The 27,764-nt window shown below is 40.4% G+C and overlaps 1 protein-coding gene and 1 pseudogene across 1 annotated transcript; one reads left to right on the forward strand and one right to left on the reverse strand.

The window, feature by feature from the left end:
• Positions 1-8,908: 8,908 nt before the first annotated feature.
• On the reverse strand, positions 8,909-9,574 carry LOC103664427 (annotated as a pseudogene).
• A 14,201-nt stretch (positions 9,575-23,775) lies between these two features.
• SLITRK3 (SLIT and NTRK like family member 3) lies at positions 23,776-26,869 on the forward strand. The gene has a single exon (XM_008692303.1). The coding sequence runs from the start codon at positions 23,776-23,778 to the stop codon at positions 26,716-26,718; it is 2,943 nt and encodes a 980-aa protein (XP_008690525.1). The 3' UTR covers positions 26,719-26,869.
• The last annotated feature ends 895 nt before the right edge of the window (positions 26,870-27,764 follow it).

Genomic DNA, 27,764 nt, shown 5'->3' on the forward strand with positions numbered 1-27,764 from the left:
AAAAATTATATTTTTTAAAGAACTGCTAATAACATAATAAAGTAATAGACACACAATAGGACATGAAATTATATTTATTACATAATTCCATGATCGAACGTGTGTACAAAGGCATATGTATGAACATATGTACATGCAACTGTGTCAAAAGATAGAAAGGAAATATGCCAAAGTGTTAATAATAGTTTTCCTTGGCTTGAGTAATTATATATTACTTTTGTTTTCTTCTTTGTACTTAGTTTGGATTTTACACATTTGCTATAAAATTAAGTGTACTTTTTTTTTTTTTAAGATTTTTTTATTTATTTATTTATTTGACAGAGATAGAGACAGCCAGCGAGAGAGGGAACACAAGCAGGGGGAGTGGGAGAGGAAGAGGCAGGCTCATAGCAGAGGAGCCTGATGTGGGGCTCGATCCCATAACACTGGGATCACGCCCTGAGCCGAAGGCAGACGCTTAACCGCTGTGCCACCCAGGCGCCCCTAAGTGTACTTTTTATAATGAGAAAAAGTAAACATCATATAAGTGAAATATATAAACAAAACAAAATAAAACAAAACATTTTACGTGAGTAAAATGAGGCAATGCTATCATTTGCTTCTTTTTACCTTAAGGTTGTAATGAGAATATATTTCTTACAAGGGTTTCTTTAATTTCTGTTATATCCAACACTATAAGATGCTCAAAGAAAGATAAAGATCCTCTCAGATTACACACATTATAAGTTTCTCTCACCATATTTGGCTTCCATGAGAATTCTACAAATACAATATCTGCAACAGAAGGCTCTAAAATCAGGGAACAAACTGTTCTTAACTGTGTGGGGTAGTTTCTCACTTACACAGACATCAGCCTTTCCCAAAGAAAACTGTAGTGCCCCCATCCCAACATTTAGTACAAGACTACTCTCTCCTGGGCACTGTTCTAGATCTTCCATTTTCATTATTCTTCCCTCTGTGGCCTTGGGCAAATAACCTTTCTGTGCTTCTATTTTCTATATAGAATAGAATGATAACGGTACCGATTTGATAAGGCATTTTTATTTTGAAGATTAACTCAGCTGATATTTGGAAAGCCCCTGAGAAGAAATCACAATACAATAGTAATAATAATAATAGGTATTATTTTTAACCTTAACAACCATGTTTAAGGAACAGGTATATAACTGCCTCAGACAGTTGATGAGGGCACTGGGACCGAGGGTTTAAGTTACCTCTCACGTTATGTGTGCCAGGAGTCAAACGCAACTTTCACTGACGCTTAAAGCCCTTACATATCCGTGAAATCATTATGCAACAGACAATGTTCATATACGGTCACAAACCTATTGTAAGCCAGACACAGAAACCGAACAATATTGGACAGGACTCAGCTGTTGCCTTCAGTCTAGTGAGGAGAGCAGGCAGGTCTCCAAGTGGTAAGTATGGTGGCATGGATGAGAATATGAGGTTGTAATAGCAGAGAAAAAGGTGCTAAGTGTATCTTGTGGGGTCAGGCAAAGCTACCTGGAGGAAGCAACACTTCAGCAGAGATCTGAAGAATGAGTCAGAGTTAGCCCATAAGCTGGTGAGGAGCAACAATCAGTTGGCATTTGCTCCCTGGTGTTCTGTGCTGGAACTCTGGAGCTGCCAACGCTAACTTCATGCCAGGTGACAAATGATCTGAGTGCCCACAGCTGCAGCTGCCGCTTTATACCGTCTCCCTCCCACTTCCATCGTTAATGAGCCTGAGACCAGAAAAGAATACATCTTAGTAACCAAGAGCTCTTCTGTTAGCCTTTGGTCCAGAGATACAAGAAACGTTCTTCACTCCTGTTCACAATACAGCTACAGATCCTTTATTATTTTCCTCTAGCACTTGCTAAAACAGAAGTTTGCTGCTACTAACTCATTTTTATTCATCTCGGTAGCAGGTTGTTGTATGCTCGTAAATGTACTCATTATAAAAAATACGTGATTTTTTTTTCCAGGAACAACTTTAAAGCATGTCAGTGCCCTAAGGTTCCTTAAGGTTAATTCTTGCTGCTAGGAACACTTCCAATTTGCCCTAACTTTCAGCAGTTCTGACTTTGGAATAATCCACCTGCAGTTACACAACACCCCAGAGACACAGGTATGCCAGAAGGTATGTCTTCCAGATGTAAATAGCTTTGCCAAGTGAAGGCAAGGTTTGTGCCTTTACAGATATCTCTGTATTTCAAATATTATTTTTAAAAATCTCATTTCAGACACCTGATTTAAAGAGAAGCAACTTCCCCTTTCTGCTGTGGCATGTCATTTTCAGTACACAGAGCTTTTAGAAAGACTTCCATTTTGCCCCTTAGAAGTCACTGCTATATGTCTGAATCTACTAATTTGAATTTGTGAGGGAAAAAAAGTAAGAATTTAATCTTTATTTAATTGTCAGAAACCAAACTTCAGTGCTGTTTGTGGCTGGCAGTATGTTTAGTTTAATAGGAAGATTCAAAAGAAGCATGGAAACAGTTTCTTTCCTTTAAGGAGTTTACATTTGGGTTGGAAAGGCCAAACACATCACGTTAAACTAACTCAGTGACCCTGACTGTAGAAAGTAGAGACATCAGGACACCCGAGGAAGAAGAAAACTTCTCTCTATGTGAAGAAAAAGGAGTATAATATGGAATCCAGTAGTAGAATATTTTCATCATTGTCTATATTTTGTACTTGTGTATTTTTGAAAGCCTAGCCTTCAAAAGAATAAAGAAAAAGCCCCTGGTATATTTTCCAAGGCACCGTATTTGTGTCTTTCAAAATGATCATTTAAAGAAACTTACACGTTCTCTTGAAACAAAGTTTTAAAAAACAAAGAATCTTGCCAAACTAGTTCCACTATATGAAGAAAAATCTATTTCAATTGTTATAAGGAACACAACAGCTTTAAGTCATCCACTAGGGGGGAAACCTGCAGTACACACTGCAGTATATTTCTCTGAAACTGAATATCCAGCTTTATTTGAACAAGATATGCTTCCCTTACTCCATTAGTCTCCAGGCCAAGCCATGCTCTAGGGCTTAGAATAAGGTAAAAATCCTGGGTTACTATATATTACCATCTCCTCACATACGCTAAAAATAAAGCGTTAACAGCATATCCAACAGGATGGAGACCAAGACTGGTGTGAAAATTTCCCATACTGACACGGATAAGAGAAAAAGCCTGACTCTGTGCTCATTACCTCAAAGTGAATCAAATCCTGCATTTTTAGTTTAATTAACCCATATAAACCCCATGAACATATATTTTTAAACTGAGAAATTCTATCCTTTCATATTTTTAAGTGACTCATATAAAAGTAAATTACGGTATATAAGTCATCCTCACAGAAGAAAGGGCTCTCTTGGGCAAAAGAGGAAACTCCAGGTGTTTATTTTTTAATGTTGGTGGTTCAAGGACACTGTTTACTTGGCTTTTTTATTTGTATGACACTATACATTCATTTATAATTTAGTTGAGTGAACCACATTTATAAGTTTCTCTAAAATGTCTATTTATTTTCAATTAGTATCATCCTTTCAAATGACAAAAAAAAAAAATTTCTTCACTAATTTCTTCACATGTGCCGGTCACTGCCCATAAAAGCTATAGATATCATTACACAGGGATAGAAAAAAGGACTACCTCCATGTGTAGGGGCTGGGACCCCAAGCATGCTACCTCAGCACCTCCTAAAACTATGGAAACAAAGAGCTAATGATCTCCTAAGTGATAACTCTGCACCCCCCCACCCCCCGGGAAATTTAAAGAGGCTGTAGAGGGTTTGACCTGTACTAAGTTGCAGACTACCAGATACTGGAGGCATTCACATAAGAAGGTATATACATACTACAGGCTGCAAAGACATTCCTCAAACTCTTCAACTGTTTCCCTGAATTTATTTGCTTAATATGTGTTATATACCCACTATATTTCTACTGTAGAGATATGAAAACAAGCTGGTGAATTCTGCCTGAATATTTACACAGTTTATAATTATCCTAGTAATCCCTTTAAAAATGTGAAGAGAAGACTATTCATGTAAGAGGTTAAAAACAGAGTAAGATTAAACATCAATAGTGGCTATTCTAGGGAACTTGCTTTTCATTACCTGAGGCATAAGGGGAAATCAGCTGGAACAATAGTTCAAAAGAGCTGGTAAAGTTTGAGGATGGTAATCATTAATGAGTAGTAGGAAAACTAAATGTAAATAATACAGAATCCTGGCCTTATCCCCATTTTACCATTCATTCATTCGTACAGTAGATAAATACTTTTTTCCAAGAAATTTCTAGGTTCTGTGGATATAATAATGAAAAAGATTTCCATGTCTTGGAACTTATATTTTAATATGGTAGATATACAATAAGTAAATCATAAAGTTATTGTAAAGCCTCATAATGGTTCTTGCTATTATGCACAACACTCGATATTTCTAAAAGAGTACTTGATGTCTTTGTTGTTAGTGGCACTGGGGATGAATTTATGATGAAAACCCAAAATGTTGAGCCTGATGTTCAAGGCCATCTCTAATACTGCCCCCTCCACTCCACCACACACCCTGTACAATATTAGCTCCTACTGCTCACTTCCGAGTTCGATGAAGAAAGCAGTACCCAACACAAACTAAAAATTCCTGACTGGACATTATCTTTACTCACCAAAATTGATCTTTCCACCCACCCCTTGAGAGGAGTACCTTATAATACAAATTCCTTAAGTCAGATTTCTCCCTCCACTTAAATGCTATCCACCTTGGGCTTGCATCTCTCTAATAGCACTTATTTTGATTTGTATTTTACTATATATACACATTCATAAAAATGCACATCCTAGTCATTTGAGTGGCACCTTTTTGAGGGCAGGGACTGTTTCTAACCTTTCTTGGTATCTCAGGCTTTATTTGGCCTACTATCTTAAACAGTTAGGTCTCAATTCACATTTCTTATGTTGAATTGTGTTATATTTGCCATGTGCAATGGCAGATCATAAAATTCAGTATCTGAGTCACGTACAAATCTGTTACAAAGGAATACATACAAGTTTATAAGTAGCCTAACACTAGTTTTAGAGTAATAATACTAAGGGTAAAGCCTCAGCGTCTGTAATTTCCAATGTAGTTCTGAACTTTTGGGTCTGTTACTCGGCTGACTACTTTCTCATATAAACCCCTGTCAGAACTTCCATGTTTTCAGAGGTCTTGTGCATTCCAGCTATAGTAACCTCAAGTCCAGGGAATGGAGATTTATATATCTATGTACTCGATTTCCATATAATCACTTCAGCCAATATTTTATGTTCAAAATATAAGAACCAAACTTTTCCTCAGAATTTAAAAGCACAAATTAAATGCACAACTGAATGAAACTTGGGAAATTTAAAATGTAACACTGAAACAACTCAAAGAATTAAACATTCTTTAAATTCAGATTTATTTTTTTAGCAATAGATGATCTTCACACTAAGTTATCCATATAGAAATATTGTGTGTGAAGTTGTGAAAATCTAACCATATGCAACACATGCACTTTTATAACTGCAATAATTCTGCATGTCGGTGACATATACGTTATTGTCTACACAACACATGTTCGCATGGCATACACAAGATATGTATTTTTCATCATCAGTATTTTCAGAGCTACACAATATTTTTTCTAGCACACAGATTTGAAAATCATTCATATTTTACAGGTGTGTTTATGTCTACACCTATAGTTAGGTAAGAGTGATTTAATAGCTAGTCCACCGAGTTGAACATACATTGTTTTCCATTGTCTTTTAAAAGTCATATCTGGTAAAACCACATGGTAATATGGTTTAGGTTTACTTTCTTCTTTTTCTTCTCTAACAAAGAAACATAAAAGTATTTTGGTGCCATTATCATGTGTTTCTTTACACCATTAGTCAGATCATATTTCTATCAATAGACAATGTTCTGCAAAGCTTTTATTATATCATGTTGGAAAATGAAGGATTGCGACCTCAAACCCCCATGACCCAGGTGAAAATGAAGTGAGAGTACACACATAGGCACAGATTCAGGACACAGAACGTTTGGTACACAAAGAATGAGGAGATGGGCTCCTACCCAGCACAGTTCCAATTCAGTAGTTGCTCTCGCACGTACCAGCTCAGCGGCCCACGATCCGTGCTGCTTTTAAACACTACAAAGCAATTGACTCTCCAACTGCCGCCCGCTTAAGTTCTTCCTTCTGCGCTCATAAATGGAAATACTTGGACAGTGAGTGATGCCCTGTTGCAGCTCCCCGAGTCCTTCAGCAACCCGCCTCTGAGCCGCTCTGGGTGAAGCCCCGCCGCTCCGAGCTCATTCTCCCCACCAGCCGGCAACTGGTCGGCCGCTGGGCGGAGAGAACGGGCACCAGGACGCCACCTGGAGGCGCCTCGAGGCAGCTGCAGCAAACTTTGAACGACTAGGTGGAACAAGAATGTCAGCAAATTCTTTGTTAAATAAGCATACTGTTTTATTGACACTTGCCTATGCATATTTTTTTTAAAAAGGCAAAATGCTAGAAAGCTTAATTTTGTTGCCTATGAATGTTCTATTTCTTTCATACTTAACAATAAAGTAAAAACTGTGATCTCATTTCTATAACAAATAACAAGAGATGGCAAATTATTTTTGTTTCTTTTTGACTCATCTCAAAGGAAAATAATTAACACTGGACACTATCAGAAGTTTCTGGGATCTTGATATATAACAAAAAGGCAGCATTCCAAAGAGAAATATATGCCTCTGAACTAACACAATGCACGTGTGTTAAACATGCTCTGCCGCTTTAAAAAATTACAAACCCTACTTCTGGAAATGTTTAGTGTGCTCCTTATCAGTGCATTACACTGACTTGAGTATGATAACAAGAAAAAACAGTTTTGGTTGTAGTTCATTTGATAAGGTGTTCATAGGACTTAAATATTTCAACAAAAGCTCCTTGAATTAATTTCCCTCTAAATATCTCCCCCTAAGCTTCTTTCCTTTAAAGAGGATAATTTGTATACCTGAATGAGATATAAGCTTAATTAATTAATTGAATAGAGCACTTGAAGGCTTATCTACTGTGATATGCATTTAGAAATGTGATTATTGAATGTTTCGTTATTCCCTACAGATCAAAATGAATGTGATTGCTATCCCCATCCCCCACTCTACCTCGTTCCTACTTCCACCATGCAGAAAGTTGGAATTTCACCTCTCCATTAAAATTAAAATTTGACTTTGAAACTATTTAATAAAGGACCCATCTATAGTGATTGTGTATTTTTCCAGGCAATTGTGGACCAGAACTTCATTATATTCTATGTGGGGGCACTTTTGGGAAACAAAAATTCTTGATCACTTCAATTTCAAATCAGTGTTTGAGAATTTCTGGCAGGATAGACATAGAAAAAATATTTCATCAATATTTCATCTCAATTGTTTATTTCCATGTGTTTGATAAATAGCTTAACTTTCCAAACGTGTATCAACTATTTTCTAAAGAAAAGTAAGATTTTTCTTTTAAATATAGTATGTACCAAATATTCAAACTATAATTTTTGTGAGTTTGTAAAATCTCTAAAAATTTATGTGGTGAAGAGATTAAAAAGAGTATTAACTCTTTATTTCTATGTCTTTATACCCTCAACTCCTAGCACTCTGGAATATGAAAACATATTAGCTAACTAACTGACGCCTAAATTATATGACTCACATGCTGCACTGTGGTTACGGTTGTATAGAACTTCTTAGAAAGGCAACATATTCAAATATATAGTTTAAGATTTCAAGCAGAATAAATAGGGTTTGGGAAATTACAAATAATAAGGTATTAAACACTGACCAAACACAGATATGTCCAATTTTTATAAAGTAAAATGTGATATATGAACATTTAGATGTAACAAACAGATAAATCAGGGGATAATTTTTCCCACCATTTATAAATGTTTTGACCTTACAAAATCATTCTTTAAGTAAAAACTTCCCAGAATTTATAGAATGATTTTAAATGAAAAATAAAATATTTGCATGCATAAACAAGAAAAGAAAGTGAGACTTTAATGGGAGAAGCAGACATGTAAATTTCATAGCCAAAGACACTGTGTCTATGCCCCTCCAGAATAAAAAAGCTGAAAATGATAGGAGTTGATCCTACATGCAAAAGAGACGATTATGTGGCTAGGGCAGGAGGAAAAGCATGATGGCCATGTGTTGTCCCCTAAAAGAAGGTCTAAAGCTAGTCTTAAGACACTGAGACAAGAGAAAATATTTTTAAAAAAGAGTATATCCCCCAAAAAGAGTATTCTTGGAAGTAAATAAGGAAGTAAAGTAAATTCTTTCTATTTCCATAATTTATCATGTAAAACTCAAAGCAAAAAAGTTCAAGTCAAAGTCCCACATGAGGCCTAGGGAACTAAAATAACATCGGGACTCTATCATTTGTCTTTTACTGTAAACCAGGATAAAGGATCTATGTTTGTATTCTCTTGCTAGTTAACAAATTGCCACAACCTTAGCGGATTAGAACAAAGCACCTTCATTATCTCATCTTCCTGTATGTCAGCAGTTCAGGCATCGCTTAGGTAAGTCACCTGCTTGCTCAGTCTCACAAGGCTACAATTTAGGTAGCAATTGGGCTGTTTTCTTTTTTTCTTTTCTTTTCTTTTCTTTCCTTTTTTTCTTTCTCCCTTTTCTTTCTTTTCTTTTCTTTCTTTTCTTTCTCCCTTTTCTTTCTTTTCTTTCTTTCTTTCTTTCTTTCTTTCTTTCTTTCTTTCTTTCTTTTTTTCTTTCTTTCTTTCTCTCTCTCTCTTTCTTTCTCTTTCTTTCTTTCTTTCTTTCTTTCTTTCTTTCTTTCCTTCCTTCCTTCCTTCCTTCCTTCCTTCCTTCCTTCCTTCCCTCCTTCCTTTTTCTTTTCTCCTTTTTTTTTTTTTTAGAAAATGTGAACCAGAAATGTTTATTGCAGAAATTTGGTCAAGACTTTCATTGGGTGGCCCCTGTTGACGTTGGACTGGGGCCCTCCATCCAGGGTTGGGCAGGTGAAACAGAAAAGGGTAGAAGCAGTATGTCTCGGCCCAGGGCCTCAGGGCTGCAAGATGATGTTGGGGGCCAGGCTACAGGCTAAGCCTATACCCTCCAGCTCCACATTCAGGGACTTCACTATGCCATCCTCTACCACTATGGAGAACCTCTTGAGCTGGCGATTTCCAAAGATAGACACCAATGAATCACCTAGTAACAAATCTGTTTCCTTCCCAAAGGTCCCAGTGGAGTCAGCCAAGAGCCTAACCTTGCCTCCTGAGTTGTGAGCTGGTCCCCACACTTCAGTCGCAAAAACATCAGCACTCAGACATGCTACTACCTGAAACCCTTGGCCTTCAGAGCCTCAGCCTGCTCCACAAACCCTGACAAGTGGGTCTTGGAACAGCCTGGGGTAAAGGCCCCAGGGATTCCAAACGGCACTCCCTTCTTGCCCTTGAACAGCTCTGCCAGGTTCACCTGGTTCCAGGCTCCCCTTCAAAAACCACCACTGAAGGGATGGCATCTCACACCTTGATTGGGACCATGGCTATGGTAGCGCGGCTGAAACTGAGGCCCATCAGGAGTCTACTCCCTGCTTTGTTGTCAGAACCCTCCTGCTCCTGCCGTCGCGATGCTGCAGACAAATGGCAGCGGCCCAGACAAAAACTGAGCCTGCGTGGCTGCCAGAAGATGCAGTCCAGCCAGCGGCATGCCCATCCCAAAGCAACTGGAATGTGTTCTTATCTGGAGACTTGGTTGGGGAAGAATGTGTTTCCAAATGTAACCATGTTGTTGGAAGAATTCATTTCCTTGGATTCTTCAAGACCACCAGGAGAACATGTCTTCATTTTAGGGAGGGAACTGATCTCTCTTTTAAGGACATGCACCTGATTAAGTCAAGCTGACCTAGAACAATCTCCCTTCCAATTAACTCAAAATCACTGATTTGGAACTCTACATCTGCAAAATCCCTAAACCTTTGCCATTTTCTACTGGATAAAAAGAAGTCATGGGTTCCATCCACACTAAACTATGAAGATGAGATAACACAAGGATGTGACACATTGGGGGTCACCTTAGGATGTGTCCATAACAGGATCTCTATACAGGCACATGGGATTTCTTGCTTACCATTCAAAAGCATAAGGGGAACAGCCTGGGGCGAATAAGAGTGCCAGGGCATTTTGTTGCCTTCAGGATCAAGGAAGAGATATAGATATATTTATTATAGAAGTTTTATAGAAGCATTGTTATATCTAACAAAGAAATAACAAAGAAAAAACAGAGAAGTCATTTTATCAGGGAGGCAGACGTTTGATGCACTGAACTGAGGAGTGATGTCAGGACTTGAGCAGGACTTGGGATAATGGAGAGCACAGGTGCCAATCTGGTGATGGTGGCTTTATGTACTAGACATGTTTGTGTTGCCTGGCTGCCTGTCCACAGCCCCTCAACCTAATCATACATGTGAACTGGCCCAGCCTTATTAGACCAGGAATATATACCTGACCAAAAAGAATATATCCACACACTGGCCAGAAACTTATGGCCTATGTGGCCTTACTGGAAAAAATAAGCCTGTACAATTAAATTTTCAGGAATTTGAACTAAAGATAAAGAGAGAAGTTACCAATTGGTGGAGAATACTGCAGCTGAAAGGCCATGTAGCAATTATGAGCTGTGTGCTAGTCGATGCAGAGAAAGCGGCTTAGCAGAAGGGGAAAAAAAATGGTGCAGACACAAAAAGTAGTCGAGATTAGAGAGAACATTCATTCATTCAATTCCTCTAATACATTCGTATGGAGTTCCTATTATGTACGGGCCACTGTTCTAGGTGCCAGGAATACCGCAATGAATAAAACAAACTGCCTGTTCTCATGAAACTTATTCCCGTAGTGGGAGATAGACAGTAAAAATGCACAAGCATATAAATTATATTTCATTAGGAGAGAAAACCGTGGGAATAAAAATAAAGCAGGCCATGAAGTTAAGAAGTAATCAGGGAACTGCTACTTGGGGTAGCATGGTCAGGGATGCATACTTGATTATGTCCTTTGAATAGAAACCTGAATGCAGTGAAGATGCCAGCCAGCCCTGGTGATAACTGTGGAAAGGGTATACTGCACAGAGTGCCCAGCAGATGCAAAGGCTCTGAAATAGGTGTGTGCTTGGTGAGTCAAAGGAAAAGCAAGAGGGGGAATATGCCTGCTACAGTGAGAGCAAGAAAGTAAGCAGTAGGGTGTGAAGGCAGATATGGAGTGAGCAACAAGATTACATAGGGCTTGTGAACCTGTGTCAGAATACCGGCTTTTACCCAGAGAGATGGGAAGCCACCAGAGGGTTACTAAAAGATAATATCAGCCTTACATTTTTAAAAATCATTCTTGCTGCTGTAGAGAACAGATGGGGAGTGAGGGAGGTGACAGGGAGACCATGTGGACCCTGAGTGATACAAAGTGTGGCCTAATTTCCGATTATGTTTCCCATGAGGTCTGGCTGTACTTGTTTCAGTCCTTGAATTTCCATGAGATAACACTGCAAATCCCTATTTTAACACCCCCCCCCCTTTTCTTAAACCAGATTGCCAAAGATTCTAATGAATGTTAAACATATTCAAGACTTGGGTATTTTGGCTTTTTATATATTTTGGCTTACAAGCTAAAAGGTAGTAGAATTTTAAAAACATGTTACCTTTTTTATAAATCATAGAAAGTGCTTGCACATTGGGGAGTTGATGTCAGACTGTTAAATTGTTGAACAGAATTATTTTTCCAGGGCACTGGCTTAAACCCATACAAAAAGGTCAGTTCCCAAAGATAATCTATCTGATCCTTTGTGACATAAATGTTTCAAGAGTTTCTAACTCAATGAATATTCTCATCCAATATCAATTAAATAAATATAATTCAATTTTTATATCTAAGGATAACTATTTTGTCATTCTATGAGTCTTTGAAAGTAGGTATGCCTCTCCTTTTAGAGACAAAACAATTTGAGACAAAACAATTCAAAGATTTTATAAAGAATCCATTAATTTTTAATTTCATATCCTACCAACTCACACACATACAGAGAAACACATGCATATGTATCATTTTTATATGTGTAAATACTTTTTGGCTACTTTTTTATGGCATTTCCAATGAAATATTACAAAATCAACCATAAAGTGTTTCAAAATGGGCAGAGGAGGGAAGTTAGCAAACACTCTGTCACTATCTTAGTAACATGAGACATTTTGCCACTACACTTTTAATGAATATATCTAACTAGTACAAGAAATTAAAAACAAACAAACTAGTTTTAGGTCAGACTATCCTTTAAAAATATTTAGGGTTCATTAAAATGCATGCCCAAATAAGCAAATACTCTTTATCTTTTATTTATATTTTTGGTCATATTTCTATAAGGTAATTTTTCTTTTTTGGATGGGGTAAATTAATAGCATTATAGGTTCTACATTATTTTATAATTTTGCCATCATTAAAAAATGGTGGGTGAATAGTATCTTAGTTGTGCCACATGTTTATTACTTTATTCTTTTTATTTAAAATATTTGCTAAAAATAACATTTGTAATAAACATTTTCCCATTCACAAAATTCTTAAAAACATTACCATTAGAGAAAATAAAATTCAGACTATGCATCTGTTAAAGAAGAGTATTTTGTTGGATGTGAAAGGAAAAATATTGGCACCCGTGGAATCATATATTTATCTTTAAATGCCCAAATGTGAAAACACATGCCCAGGGACGTGCACGCACACACACACACACACACACACACACACACAACATCGATTTTAATATGCAAAAGACAGAGTTATAGATAAGGGAATCACTAAACATTAACAACATAAAAATGTGCAAGGAGATTTAGATAGAACATAAAAAGCTAAAAGAAGCTATATGCTTAAGTAACTCAACAGAGTGATACAGGGGAGGCAGCCAAATTCAGAGAAACTTTATTTTTTTGGATTTAAATCACTTTAAGAATTGTTAACATTCAGTGTTTCGTAACACTCTTGTTCTATTCTTAAAATGCGAAGTTGTACATAATATTTCCATTATCTGTGGTTTCTAGCACCCTATCATATTAAGCCTTTATCTCGTCCCATAGTTGGTGGGAACGAATTTTTTATCAGGCTTTTTACTGAAATCAGCCTCATTTAAAAATAGTTATTTCATATTCCTGTTCTCAAATAGCTTTCAAAAATTCGGACCAGAGGAAATTTGATTTGACTTATAAATATCTATAGATATTGTTTAGGCTTGCTGGCCTTGTTAGCTGATGCCAATACTATTCGTCTACGATGCTGTAGTTAATTTTAAATTAGCAGACTAAGAGGAACCCAAATGTGGTTCCAAAGGGATTTCCATGAAAAGTAGTTAAAATATTTTAAGTATTTCATAATTAACTTTCAAGCATTATCACGCCCTTTAACATTTCGTCACTTTAGTAGTTACCACAAAGTCTATAGTTTCAATTATCTTCACAATTTAAATGATTCCTTCTCTAGCCCTCACTCATCTCTTGAAGATTAGTTCTACATTTCTACCTGACAGGTGAGTTTCTCTGCATGAATATAAACTTAACTCAAATAGGTAGAAAGTTCATTACCTTAGAATTTTAAACATATCCTCAAGGGAGTAACTAAGACTACTTAATGGGAAATAAAGAAAACATTTGTTTAAGTTTGCTTAAAATTTGTTCTACCAATTAGATTTGTCCCCAAACAAAATCAGCTGCCCTGAAATGTACCAAGCTCCACATCACAGGCAACATTAAGCCATAGTCTGTACAACAGTTTGGCAAAGGATAGTAAGATAGGGATTTGAATATCACATAATTGGTCAGACTTGATAACCTTTCCAGTTCCTCTTAATTCTGAGATTCCATGAGGTTATAAAATTATTCTCATTCTCTTTTCTCACCATATAATAAAAAGGAAAAACTTCCTTCACTGCTAAAACTTATGTGATTTACCTCTTTCCACTACTTACAATACCAATTCATTATTTCCTGATGTATTATTCAACAGTCTAATTTATTTCAACAAATATATTTGATTAATTTCCCCTTATCTTGATCTTTGAAGATTTTTTCCTCAGTAGTTTTAACCTTAATATCTACAATCTATTAATTTCAAATAATTTTAGAAAATCACTTATAAAGGAAACAATAACTTCTAGGCTTAATCCAGACTACAAATTAAAATTTGGAAACTTTGTTCATACTAGATAAACTCTGGGAGTTCTAAAATAGTTCACTTAATCTTTGAGATTAAAACACATGTTTACTTCAAAGATAACCTAAGGTTTCATTAGGTGGAAGCTTACAAAGTGCTTCTAAATGTTTTAGTAAAAGAAAATAGGAAAGATCAATGTATAATTGAATATCTTGTAACTACTTCTCTATATGTATAGCTTGTTAGTTGTAATGATAATGCAGGTATCACCCACAAATATGTTGATTAACTAAATTTTACAAAATGCTTTTGAAAAAACAAAGTTACCAATGGCTTTGGAACTTCTACAAAATATAAAACCTTTCAAACATGTTTCTCTGTGGAGTTATAGGAAGATATACACAAATAAACAGTCTGAATTGTTCAATCCTTTGAATTCTTTCAATAAATGTTAATATTTAATTTCTGTTTTATCATGTTTTTATTTCCTTAATGTTTTGCAGACTAAATTTGCATTTACAAAACTGTGTAACTATATTTTCAATAGTTTCAAAGGTGGTATCAGAAGTTGCTCAAATGAAGATACAATTAGCTTTTTGATAATTATCCAGCATGTAGTTTGTCAGCCTGAAAATTATTTGGAACGGAAAAAAAAAAAAAAAAAAAAAAGGAGAGAGAGAAAGAGAGAGAGGCTTCATGAATGCTTGAGCAAAAACAGATGAATACAAAATATCGGTGACTTAGGTATGCTGTATGTAATCATAAATTACTGCAGAGTTTAGAGCTTTCTTGGGTGAATGCTCCATTATAAAAGAAACTCTCTAGCATTACCTTAATTAGTACCACATCTTTCAAAAATGTATTTATTTTATTTAAATCAGAGTGAGTAAAATCTATGCTAGTATATATATATATATTTGTCAATCAGCAATATAAACATATTTAATTATATTCTGTATGTTATTACTATGTTTTCCTTTTATGCATCATGCATCAATAATGAACACAGTTTTTTCATGACAGTTCTTCCTTTTTGCAATATAAATTGTCTGATTAAAATAAAACTATGGCATGTAAATAAATACATTTGCAGAATGCACTAAAAAGTCACAACAAAGAATCCCTCAAAGGATCATCACAATCACTTAACCCACAGCATTTTTATCCAACCTGAAATATTTATGTTGGAAGTACTCACTTTGAACACTAACAACCCATCCTAGCTATTCAATCTTCTGTTGCTCCCCAGTACCATCAGACCATAACAAAATCTGCTCAGAGTAAATATATTAACACATTCAGAGTTCTCTTATCAACAAATAACCTTGAAAATCAAATAAAATGAAAAAAGCTCCAAAAAGTTAAAGAGATTCAGCTATTTTAGGAATGATGTTGCCTGATTTCTTTCAGGGTTACTCTGATATCCTCCAGCCTTGAGGTTCAGGGGCATGTGTGTGATTTCACACTTGCCCACATAGAATATGGTGTACTCAGGAGTGATTCTCCTCGAATTGAGCAACCACCTGAAAAGGCCAGAAACATCTCTATGACTCATCAGCCTACTGATATAGCTCAGTCTCTCCTAAATCAGACTGATTTGTTATAGGGATGGACCTTTTTCACAACCTTTCCTGGATATACCTTTTTAAAACTCAATTTGGAGACCTTGTAAGTGAAAAACCCAAGACAAATCTTTTCTTTTCTTTTCCATGTCTTCACATATGCTTCACGTGGAAGCATTTACTATCCAAGAAAATATTGAGGAGGGTTTGAAATGTGTGCCAGTAGATCTGAAAAACAATATTTAAAAAGTATGGGGGGGGGGGCTCCTGGGGCGCTCAGTCTGTTAAGCAACCAACCTTTGATTTCGGCTGAAGTCATGATCTCAGGGTCGTGAGATGGAGCCCTGCTTCTGACTCCACATAGACTCTGCTTGAGATTCTCTCTCTCCCTCTCCCTCTGCTCCCCCCACTCCGAACTCACACTTCCTCTATCTCTTTCTAAAAATAGATAAATAAAATCTTTAAAAATAAATAAAAATAAGGGATGACTGGGTGGCTCAGTCGGCTAAGCGTCTGCCTTCGGCTCAGGTCATGATCCCTGGGTCCTGGGATGGAGTCCGCATTGGGCTCCTTGCTCGGCAGGGAGCCTGCTACTCCCCCTGCTTATTCTCTCTCTCTGACAAATAAATAAATAAAATCTTAAAAAAAATTAAAAATAAATAAAAGCGTATGTTTTATCATGTTGCTTTCACCACTTTCTAGGCTGCTGTAGATACCCTATTAATCTAAATAATCTTAAAGAACACTACTGTGAAGAACAAAGTGACACATGATGTTTAAAAAGCAATCTAAAGTCACTTTATGCACAACCAGCACAGTTGCCATGATGAATCTGCCTAATCTATGTACAAAATCCAAAGGAATTCCACAGGCCCCTGGTTTTCACTATGACCAGTTCCATCTTCTCTCTTTTAATAAAGGTAATACAGACACTAGACTTGTGGTATAATATCTATCTCACAGAGTAACAATGGTGTAACACAGTATACAGAAAATCCATTAAATAAAGGCTAAAATCATACCTCCAGGTCTGTTTCTCAAAGATTTTCACATTTAAAAGGGAGTACTCTTTGTAAGGGTTGAGTTAGCTCCTTTGAGAACTTTTGCAAATAGGGTTGAGGTCAGTTTAGGTCTACGTGATACTAGCTACACAACTTTGCTTGTCTTGGACAATTTATTCCATTCACTTCTGTTAGGAATGGCAAGAGATACAAAGATGATTCCTAGGACTACTTCTTATTCAGTTTGGAAGTTAGTGGGAGATTGTCCTTTCTCCAACACAGTCGCTGATGAAAGGGATCTATTAAAAAGAACTGCGTTGGTTTACACTGCAGATTGAATGGAGCATTAAATGACTGCATTAGTAAGACTGCAGTGGGGGTAATGGTCGCCTCCAGTGGGTATATAATGTTGTAATAATACTTTCACATAGGTGCAATAATTGCTCAAGTGTCCTCATTTAATTTGTCACGAAATGGTATCCAGCATCTCCCCAGCAAATGCCCCTCACACCTCCCCTCACTCTAGTTTTATTTTCCTCCCTCTTCGTGAGTGTAAACAGATGAGGAAATCTGTGTACTTCCAAAATGTCACCTATGTATCATGAAGCGGGGTGGGGGCGGGGGGACACTGCAAATCACTCGGAAACAGCTTCTAGGAGGCGTTTAGCGATACCGCACATCAATACAGCTTAGATGCTCTTAATTTGATGACCCCGCCCAAACCCCTCGGGCCTGGCCTGTCATTTTCCAAACAGCCACCCCTCGTTTGCAAATAAAAGTTAAAATCAATCCAGATACAGAATGCTGACTTCCTGCCACTCAATTTTACAGGGCTTCTCTTTGTAGAGCTGCCAGATTGTGACCGATGGCGGGGGCGGGGGGGAGAATAAGATGAGAGAGAGAATGAGGGGAGAGGAGAATGAGAGGAGAGAAAGAGAATGGGGGAGAGAGGGAGAGAGGGAGAGAGAGAGAGAGAGAGAGAGAGAGATCACTTGCTTCCTAAGCAGGGATTTGCCTGCGATGCGCGGCGAGAGGACTGCGGCGGCTGATTTACACAGTTGGCGCGGAGGAGGGGCCGGGGGTGCGGGGGGAGGGGGCACAAGCTGGCGGAGACTCCGGCGATGGGCTGATCTGGGGGCTCCCGAGCGCCGCTGCCTGCGTGCGCGACTTGGGGGCAGCGGCTGATGGATTTGCATTAGGGTTCCAGCCCGGCGTTCTCGTAGACTGACTCCTAACACCCGATCTGGAGCTCCCAGCTTGGGTGCCGGCGTAGGTAAGTAACGTGTAATCCGATTTTAGTTATTTCCTAGGCCATTAAAGTGGCACTTTTAAAGCAGGTCAGTCTTAAAAGATGCCGCCGCCGCGAGCGTCTCCTTGGCCTGAAACGCTCCGCGGTCCCCTTCCCCGCCCCCACCCTCTCGCGCTCGAGAAGTGAGGGTGCTTGAATGGTGAGCTGTCAGGGGGCTCCCTGTCTGCCCACAGGATCGCTTCACCTTCGTGCTTCGCCTGAGAGCTCCCAAATCCAAGTCGAATCTGGTGTGTACAGCCATACTGTTGTATTTGTATCCTCTTTTTCTCTCTGCCCCCGCCCCCCCCCCCACCCCGCTTCACCGTCTGGCCAATGCTGGGATCTGGGATCTAGTCGCCCCCTTCCTGCCTCCTTCCGCCCCTCCCCACCCCCTTCTCTCATCTACACACCACCCACCCCCACTCCCACCTACCTAAAGGGTCAAGAGCAAAGACACCGGGAGAAGGTAAGGGCTAGTCCCATCTCCTCAGATCGAAGGAGGCCTTGGGCAGGGATCGCACTGAGTGACAACCTTTCAGGAAGCAAGGAAGAGAAAGAAAAAGAAAGAAGGAAAGGAAAAAAACAAAAAAACAAAAAACAAAAACCCAGAGACCGAGCCAGAACTCTAGGGAACCGCGAAGCTCGACAGTGAATCGAGAGCACCGAGATTTTAAGTCAAAGAACCCAGTCCTAGGACACTCGCTCTGCCTGCCTACCATCGAAGGCATATAGAACTGGGGTCCTGAGCTGTCCCTGCAACGTCAAGCTAGGTGAGCGCCCGGCTCTCCCATTGGTATGCGGCGACCATTTCCCTTCAAGTCTCCAAGGTGGAAACACTTAAAAGGATTACAAGCGTGATCTGGTGGCCTTACTGAAAGTTGGTGGCCTGAAGAAGAGAAACTGCAAGGCTACGGCATGATGGATACAATTCGGCCTCCCAGAGAGTTGGCACCTCCCGCTGGGCAGCCCCTCGAAGCAAATCTCGGAGATCTAGAGCGCTCTGCAAGGATAGGTACTCGCCGCCATCCTCTCCTACTTTGCCTAATTGAAACCAGTATTTCTCGCTTGTAGGATTTGCATGGTAGAGCAGATAAGAGTTTGCAGCGCAGTCTTCTGTGCGTTCACAGGTGCTCGGGGTTTGTTGCATTTTTGAACTGGATCATTTAGTTGTGAGGACAATGGTAGAAAAAATGGTACTGGAGACTAACATACCTTCGGACCCCTTTTCTGTGGGAGGAAATTGTAAGTAACTCCAACAAATAGGCCAAGTGTCGGAGCGAAGGGCCCCTCCCCCAGTGGTCGCTCGCTCGTGTTGTAAAAGGAAAACGGCTTGAGGTTTTAATCATTTTCCATTTATAAACATACCCATTGTGCGTTTTGCCTGGAGACAGCAGATTAGAAAAGGTTCTGTGGAAGGCTCAGACCTCTTCAGAAAATGAATGATGCAGCATTTTAATTATTTGTTCTAGGGGTGATTTTTCGCTTCCATATTGGAATATTTAATCTTAGATATGGAGAGATTAGTGGGCTCGGAGATCGGGCAAAGGGGAGGGGGAGAGAGGAAGGAGGCACTGTGGGGAGAAAGGGCTTCTTGTCCTCCCCGTGGACAAATGATGCCCGGCGCTCCCAGCAGGAAGCCGGCGAAACCGGGGCTTCAGGGCCCTTCATCCCCTAACTTTTGGAGCTCTTCCTATCACTTAGACACGTTATACTGAGATAAAGAAAAAGAAAAGGGTGAAATAGCCTTTAGGACATGGACCAAATCAAGAACTTGAGGGGATGTAGTTAAGGAGAGAACAGAGGACAATTGCAGTGATGGTCATTTACCGTCACCGGGAAGCTCTGGGAAGCCTCCCGGTTACCCATCGATTCCATCGAATCTTGGGTTCCGATATGATCCGTGAAACAGTCACCGCCTTTGCACGTTGGGTACCAAAGGTGGTGTGTGTGTGGCGGGGGAGGGGGTAGATTGGCAGCTGGTGAGGGAGATGGGATTGCTCTGGTTCTGAGTTCAGGCTGTCGGTGATAGTCGGCTCAGTTGCGACCTGAGAAATAGGGTGGGTCTGGAACATTAAGGGTGTGGAGTGTTAGGCTTGCCTTCCTGCTTCCTAAGTCTGTGATCGCTATTTCCAATCTTAGCTACTCTGGAGCGGTGGACACTTGTGCAGTCATTTTAAATGCAAAATATGATGCAAATCTTCTATGACTGAGTTTTAAGGAACGTTTATGTTGCATTAAGTGACATACATTTAGAATGGTAAAGAATTTATAAGTTTTTTTTCTTTAAAATTTGATTTTGTAAAAAGCGCTTTAAGGGAAAGCCATCTCTACCCGCTAACTTTGAGTCCTTGGGCAGTTGAGGTTCAGTCCAGTTCTTTAGCGACCAGAAAGTCCCTCCCTTCCCCAGGAGTTGGTTACAGGATTGGCGTTGGGGGGGGGGGATCGATGCCCTACAGTTCCTGCTAACTACACACGTTTGCTGGACACTTGCCTCTCTCCAGTTTCCCCACTAAGCTGCCTCTCCTCCTAGTCGGTAGGACTGTAGAACCGTCAGTTCTAGTCAGAGCCTTCTTAGATGGTTCGTGTGAACTGCGATCTGGTGGCCCCTCTTCACTGCAACGACTTCGTTCAACCACCCCCACCGTCGGGACTCCCTATCTTCCTCTCCCACTAATATCACGGAGAAATATTTGGACCAAAAAAAGGGTGGGGGGAGGTTGGGGAGACCAAAAATCTAAACCCTGAAATGCTGCCCCCTATCCCCATGAGGTCTTTCCCGGTAGAACAAAGTGAAATGTGCCATTGTTACCAAGTGGTCTGCGTTGGCCTGTCTCTGTTTTTAAAAAGGTGGAAGCAAACACATGGCTGTTGAATCCAGGGGGAAATCGAAGGCTTTGAGCTGCAGCACAACAAAAGGATTCCTGGTGCAAAGAGATCGAAGCAAAATGCAGGAGAAACTCAGTCCAAGTCACTCAGGCTGCCTGAGCTCTTATTCGGGACACCTAAGCAGAATCAGCTAGATCCAGCTCTTCTTCTTAGGGGACCTGAATTTTTCTATATCCCCATCTTTGGAGAGGAGTGTCCGTGCTATGAAAAGGATAATTCCGAAGGATAATCTTACTTTACAACCTGTCTACTCTTGGGAGAGGAGCTTTGGAAGCTAGAGGAGCAAAACAGTCAGGAGATGATTTCCTTGAGAGTTAAAAATAGTAATAAAAATAAGAAAAAAATGCCTACACTCCTTCCCCCTCCACCTTCCCCACCAAAGGAATGCTTCCCTTAGGTTGGCCTCTGCTTCCCTGTTTCTTATTTTGACAATTTGTTATCTGGACCCCTCCACTTCTTTTCTCGTCCCTTAAACACAGACACAGACACACACACAGACACCGACACAGACACACACACACACTGTACCCTTCCACTTCTTTTCTCGTCCCTTAAACACACACACACACACACACACACACACACACACACACACACACACTCTCTCTGTATGGTCAGGGCTTCCTAGTGCTCGCTCCCGACCCCAAGCTAAGCGCGTTCCCTTCTTGGAGCTCATTTTCGTGACGTGGAAAGCCGGATCCAGGGTTACGGCACATATTTAAAAGAAAAAAAAAAAAAAAGCCAGCTCAAGAGAAGTCCGAGATTCTGCACTGGGATTGAGACTGCCTTCCTCCCTGCCTCCCACCCGCCCTTCCTCCCAGTGCCCAATGATGTGCTGCCGGTACCCAGAGAGAGCAGCCACGGCGGCGGCGGCGGCGGCGGCGGCAGCGAAGCTGGAAGCCTGCTGCAGCCCCTTCTCCTCCCTCCTCTATTGAGTGTGCCAAGCGGCAGTTCTGCATCCTAAAGAAGCCCATTGAAAGGCCCATTGCATTCCCAGCACGTCTCAAGCTTGCTGCTTTTATTTTTTCTCTTCGTCTCCCCCACCCACCCCCTCTATCCCCCTTTGCTTCAGCTTCAGCAAAAGGAAGGGAGGGAGAGGGAAAGAGAATCCTTAAACTCAAGCTTTTTTTTTTTTCTTCCAATGTTCAATACTTTAAAAAAAAAAAAATCTCCTGCGAAATAGGTAAGTCAAAGACATCTGGAGCCTTTCTTACCTAAATCTCAGGGACCTCTGAAACAAGAAAAACATTTTAAAAATGGTGAAGAAAGAACTTAAGTAGATTTTAATATTTTATAAGAGAGGGAAGACTAACTGATACTGCAATGTAGCTTCATCTGCCTTCTGTCTCTCTCTCTCTTCATTTAATTGTTTCTAAAAATTGAGTATTGCATGCCTGAGGCGGTTTCTCTTTGCTTTCTCATGGGTCTTCCTTTTCCTTACAGCTGTGTACATTATATGCAAGTTGAATGTGAAGATTTATTCTTTTCACTCTCCTTATAAATTGTATCATTGTGTTTTCAGAGGGTTGGCAAAATATTTCCTTAATGTATGTATCTTACGTGTGGAGAGAAAACATATGCTAAAAATTCTGGTTTATTTTTATTGATTAAAAATAATTATTCAATTTTGACTGATATTTCAGTGACTCAGAAAGGGCAATCTAATGAAACTGCATTAATATAATTTAGTTATGTACGCATTTTCATATACTGATGATATGAAGCAAGGAAAGAGAGCCACAGAGGAAGGCTCTGTATTATTAGAGTAGTGCACAGTATTTGTTTCTTCTGAATTGAAAAGAATGATGTCTTTGAAATGTAATTCATGTGACAGATCATTTATCAGCAGGTAAGAATCAAGGTTTCCGCCCTTGTCTTGCCTTTAACTACCCAACTGTCTTCTAACCAGCCACCTGCCATTCCAGCTTTTTACAGGGTTCCTCAGTTGATTTGAAGGCACAGATACACATTCCAAACTAAGCCTGCAAGTGTTTTAATACAGACACTCCCAGGCTCAGCATCTTTAAATATCATTATCTTAACTCTGACTACTGTGTGGGCTTCTTCTTTAGAAGAGCTAATCATTCCTAAAGGGTTTAAATAGCCAAATGATACACCTATGTAGAAATTATTTAACTAAAGGAGATGTTAAAAATCTGCGCTTGGGAAAAAGAGGGTGGGGGTATAGTGTGAAACTGAGCATACACTATAATTAAGCACACTGTGATCATCTCTTAAGCAAAATCTCAAGTTTTCCTGAGATACCAAGTATCTTATACATCTCGACATCTGATATTGGGCAATGGGCTCATACTTTTATCACACTCTAATCTAATAACTTTGTGGTGTGCTACGTCTTTTTATGAGTAGAAACCTATAATTTAAAGAATATTTATTTCCCATCAGAATTCCAATCAGATTTGTAATGGGCACCTCTGATATCAATGTGAGTTTTAGCAGGCAAACAGGTGTAATGGCCAAATTACTGCCAATATAACTGAATCTGCCCATATCTAAAAGGCATCACTGTATACCATTCCTTTGATTGCTGTAAAATGTAATGAAGGCTGCTTGTGTTAGTATGATATGCCCTTTACCAAGTATGGCTTGGTTCAGGAAAATGTCATTGCATGGCACAATATTTCAGAGTCACCCAAATTTAAATACAAAACATATTAAGCATGTTGACAGATCATTTTGAGTGTCAATTCAGCAACCACTAAAGTTTGTATCACTCTTAAAAAGCTCCAAATGTAGGAGTCAATTCGAATAGTGCGTATGAGTAAAGGCTAAAAATCTGCATCTTTATTTCCGTTGCAGTTTTGTAATCAACTACGAATGATGAAACCATCCATAGCTGAGATGCTTCACAGAGGGAGGATGTTGTGGATAATTCTTCTAAGCACAATTGCTCTAGGATGGACTACCCCGATTCCCCTGATAGAGGACTCAGAGGAAATAGATGAGCCTTGCTTTGATCCATGCTACTGTGAAGTTAAAGAAAGCCTCTTTCATATACATTGTGACAGTAAAGGATTTACAAATATTAGTCAGATTACTGAGTTCTGGTCAAGACCTTTTAAACTGTATCTGCAAAGGAATTCAATGAGGAAATTGTACACCAACAGTTTTCTTCACTTGAACAACGCTGTGTCTATTAACCTTGGGAACAATGCATTGCAGGACATTCAATCAGGAGCTTTCAATGGTCTTAAGATTTTGAAGAGGTTATATCTACATGAGAACAAACTAGACATCTTCAGAAATGACACCTTCCTTGGCTTGGAAAGTCTGGAATATCTGCAGGCAGATTACAATGTCATTAAACGTATTGAGAGTGGGGCATTTCGGAACCTAAGTAAATTGAGGGTTCTGATTTTAAATGATAACCTCATCCCCATGCTTCCAACCAATTTATTTAAGGCTGTCTCCTTAACCCATTTGGACCTACGTGGAAACAGGTTAAAGGTTCTTTTTTACCGAGGAATGCTAGACCACATTGGCAGAAGCCTGATGGAGCTCCAGCTGGAAGAAAATCCCTGGAACTGTACATGTGAGATAGTGCAATTGAAGAGCTGGCTAGAACGTATTCCTTACACTGCCCTGGTGGGAGACATTACCTGTGAGACCCCTTTCCACTTCCATGGAAAGGACCTGCGAGAAATCAGGAAGACAGAACTCTGTCCCCTGTTGTCTGACTCTGAGGTGGAGGCTAGTTTGGGGATTCCCCACTTGTCATCAAGCAAGGAGAATGCATGGCCAACTAAGCCTTCCTCAATGTTGTCTTCTGTTCATTTTACTGCTTCTTCTGTTGAATATAAGTCTTCAAATAAACAGCCCAAGCCCACCAAACAGCCGCGAACACCAAGGCCACCCTCCACATCTCAAGCTTTATACCCTGGTCCAAACCAACCTCCCATTGCTCCTTACCAGACCAGACCACCCATTCCCATTATATGTCCTACTGGGTGTACCTGTAATTTGCACATCAACGACCTTGGCTTGACTGTCAACTGCAAAGAGCGAGGATTTAATAACATTTCTGAACTTCTTCCAAGGCCACTGAATGCCAAGAAACTTTACCTGAGTAGCAATCTGATTCAGAAAATATACCGTTCTGATTTTTGGAATTTCTCCTCCCTGGATCTCTTGCACCTGGGGAACAATCGTATTTCCTATGTCCAGGATGGAGCCTTCATCAACCTGCCCAACCTAAAGAGCCTCTTTCTCAATGGCAATGATATCGAGAAGCTGACACCGGGCATGTTCCGAGGCCTACAGAGTTTGCACTACTTGTACTTTGAGTTCAATGTCATCCGAGAAATCCAGCCCGCAGCCTTCAGTCTCATGCCCAACTTGAAGCTGCTATTCCTCAACAATAACTTGCTAAGAACCCTGCCAACAGATGCCTTTGCAGGCACATCCCTGGCCCGGCTCAACCTGAGAAAGAACTACTTCCTCTACCTTCCTGTGGCTGGTGTCCTAGAACACTTGAATGCTATTGTCCAGATAGACCTCAATGAGAATCCTTGGGACTGTACCTGTGACCTGGTCCCCTTCAAACAGTGGATTGAAACCATCAGCTCAGTCAGTGTGGTGGGTGATGTGCTTTGCAGGAGCCCTGAGAACCTCACCCACCGTGATGTGCGCACGATTGAGCTAGAAGTTCTGTGCCCAGAGATGCTGCACATCCCACCAGCTGGAGCATCCCCAGCCCAGCCTGGAGATTCTCATCTTGCTGGGGGGCCAACGAGTGCATCACCTTATGAGTTCTCACCCCCTGGGGGCCCTGTGCCACTTTCTGTGTTGATTCTCAGCCTGCTGGTTCTTTTTTTTTCTGCAGTCTTTGTTGCTGCAGGCCTCTTTGCCTATGTGCTCCGACGGCGCCGGAAGAAGCTGCCCTTTAGAAGCAAGAGGCAAGAAGGTGTGGACCTTACTGGCATCCAGATGCAATGCCACCGGCTTTTTGAGGATGGTGGAGGTGGTGGAGGTGGAAGTGGAGGTGGAGGCAGACCAACTCTTTCCTCCCCAGAGAAGGCTCCTCCTGTGGGCCATGTATATGAGTACATCCCCCACCCAGTCACCCAGATGTGCAACAACCCCATCTACAAGCCTCGAGAGGAGGAGGAGGTGGCGGTTTCATCAGTCCAGGAGGCAGGGAATGCAGAACGAGGGGGTTCTGGGACACAACCACCAGGAATAGGTGAGGTTCTCCTAGGAAGTGAGCAGTTTGCTGAGACACCCAAGGAGAACCACAGCAACTACCGGACCTTGCTGGAAAAAGAAAAGGAGTGGGCCCTGGCAGTGTCCAGCTCCCAGCTCAACACCATAGTGACGGTGAATCACCATCACCCTCACCCTCACCACCCAGCAGCTGGTGGGGTTTCAGGGGTAGTTGCGGGAACTGGGGGAGACTTGGCTGGGTTCCGCCACCATGAGAAGAATGGTGGGGTGGTGCTGTTTCCCCCTGGGGGAGGCTGTGGTGGTGGCAGTATGCTACTAGACCGAGAGAGGCCACAGCCAGCTCCCTGCACAGTGGGATTCGTGGATTGTCTCTATGGCACAGTGCCCAAATTAAAGGAACTGCACGTCCACCCTCCTGGCATGCAATACCCAGACTTACAGCAGGACGCCAGGCTCAAAGAAACCCTTCTCTTCTCAGCTGGAAAGGGCTTCACAGACCACCAAACCCAAAAAAGTGATTACCTCGAGTTAAGGGCCAAACTTCAAACCAAGCCGGATTACCTCGAAGTCCTGGAGAAGACAGCATATAGGTTCTAACAGTAAAAGAAAAATAAATTAGTGCTTTTTTTCAAAAAAAAAAAAAGGAAAATAAGAGAAATATATCCCTTGCTCCCTTTACACTTGTCCCAATAACTCCATTCTCACAAACTTCCCTGCCCTGAACAGAACTGAAACCGCATGATAACTAGAAAATACAGATGTGTGCTCTCCCCTCTCAGATGTGATTTGGAGGAAGGGCCATACTCAGATCATTAATCAATGAAGTGCCTTCGCAGACTTTTGCCAGCAAATGTTATCATTATTTTTTTATACTGAAACTTGAGACTTTGACTGTGCCATGTATAAGGTATATTGGGGATCGTTGTATTGATCCTAATTAAGTAAAATTCAATGTGTCTTTTTATTTTCAGTAATTTTTTTTAGTTGTAGTTTTGTTTGACGGGGCGGGGGGACAAATTGACATTTGTGGCTTTCTTTCCTCTTCCCATCATGGCACAGATTCTGTACATGTATTAACAATGCAGTTTGCTGCATGCCTGGAAACTGCAAGACGGGGAGGGAGGGGGCGGGTCTTGCTTGAATGTTCTCACCCACTCTTTTTTCTGTCACACTTATACCCACACGCAAATCACAAATCCCTGCACACAGTCAGGTCCCTAAACCTGCAGCCTCTTCCTCCTGGTGCAGGTACACACACACACAAATGTACACATGTGTGCGTGCACGCGCACACAAACACATGCACCCCACTCCTTTTCAACCCAATCTAATTATTTCGGGTTTAATCCATTCCTCTACTCTTCACAGCTTCATCTTCCCTTCACCCCTGGTGTACAGTTCTCTCCTACCACCCTGGGAAAAGTCATATTCTAGGTTGGATCCTACTGAAGTGGAAGCCTGGTGGTTTAACAGCTGGAGGCATACCTAGGGATGAGCAACCTCTTTGTGACACTTCATCCTGATGCCAAGATTTTTTGGAGAACATCCGCACTTTCTTATATATATATATATATATAATATTAAAAAAATAAAAAAGCAACTGGGTATATATCACTAACAGCTTTGTAGGAAGCACTTTTAAT

The sequence above is a fragment of the Ursus maritimus genome, unplaced genomic scaffold, assembly GCF_017311325.1.
Source record: "Ursus maritimus isolate PB19 unplaced genomic scaffold, ASM1731132v1 scaffold_20, whole genome shotgun sequence".
NCBI classification, from domain to species: domain Eukaryota; kingdom Metazoa; phylum Chordata; class Mammalia; order Carnivora; family Ursidae; genus Ursus; species Ursus maritimus.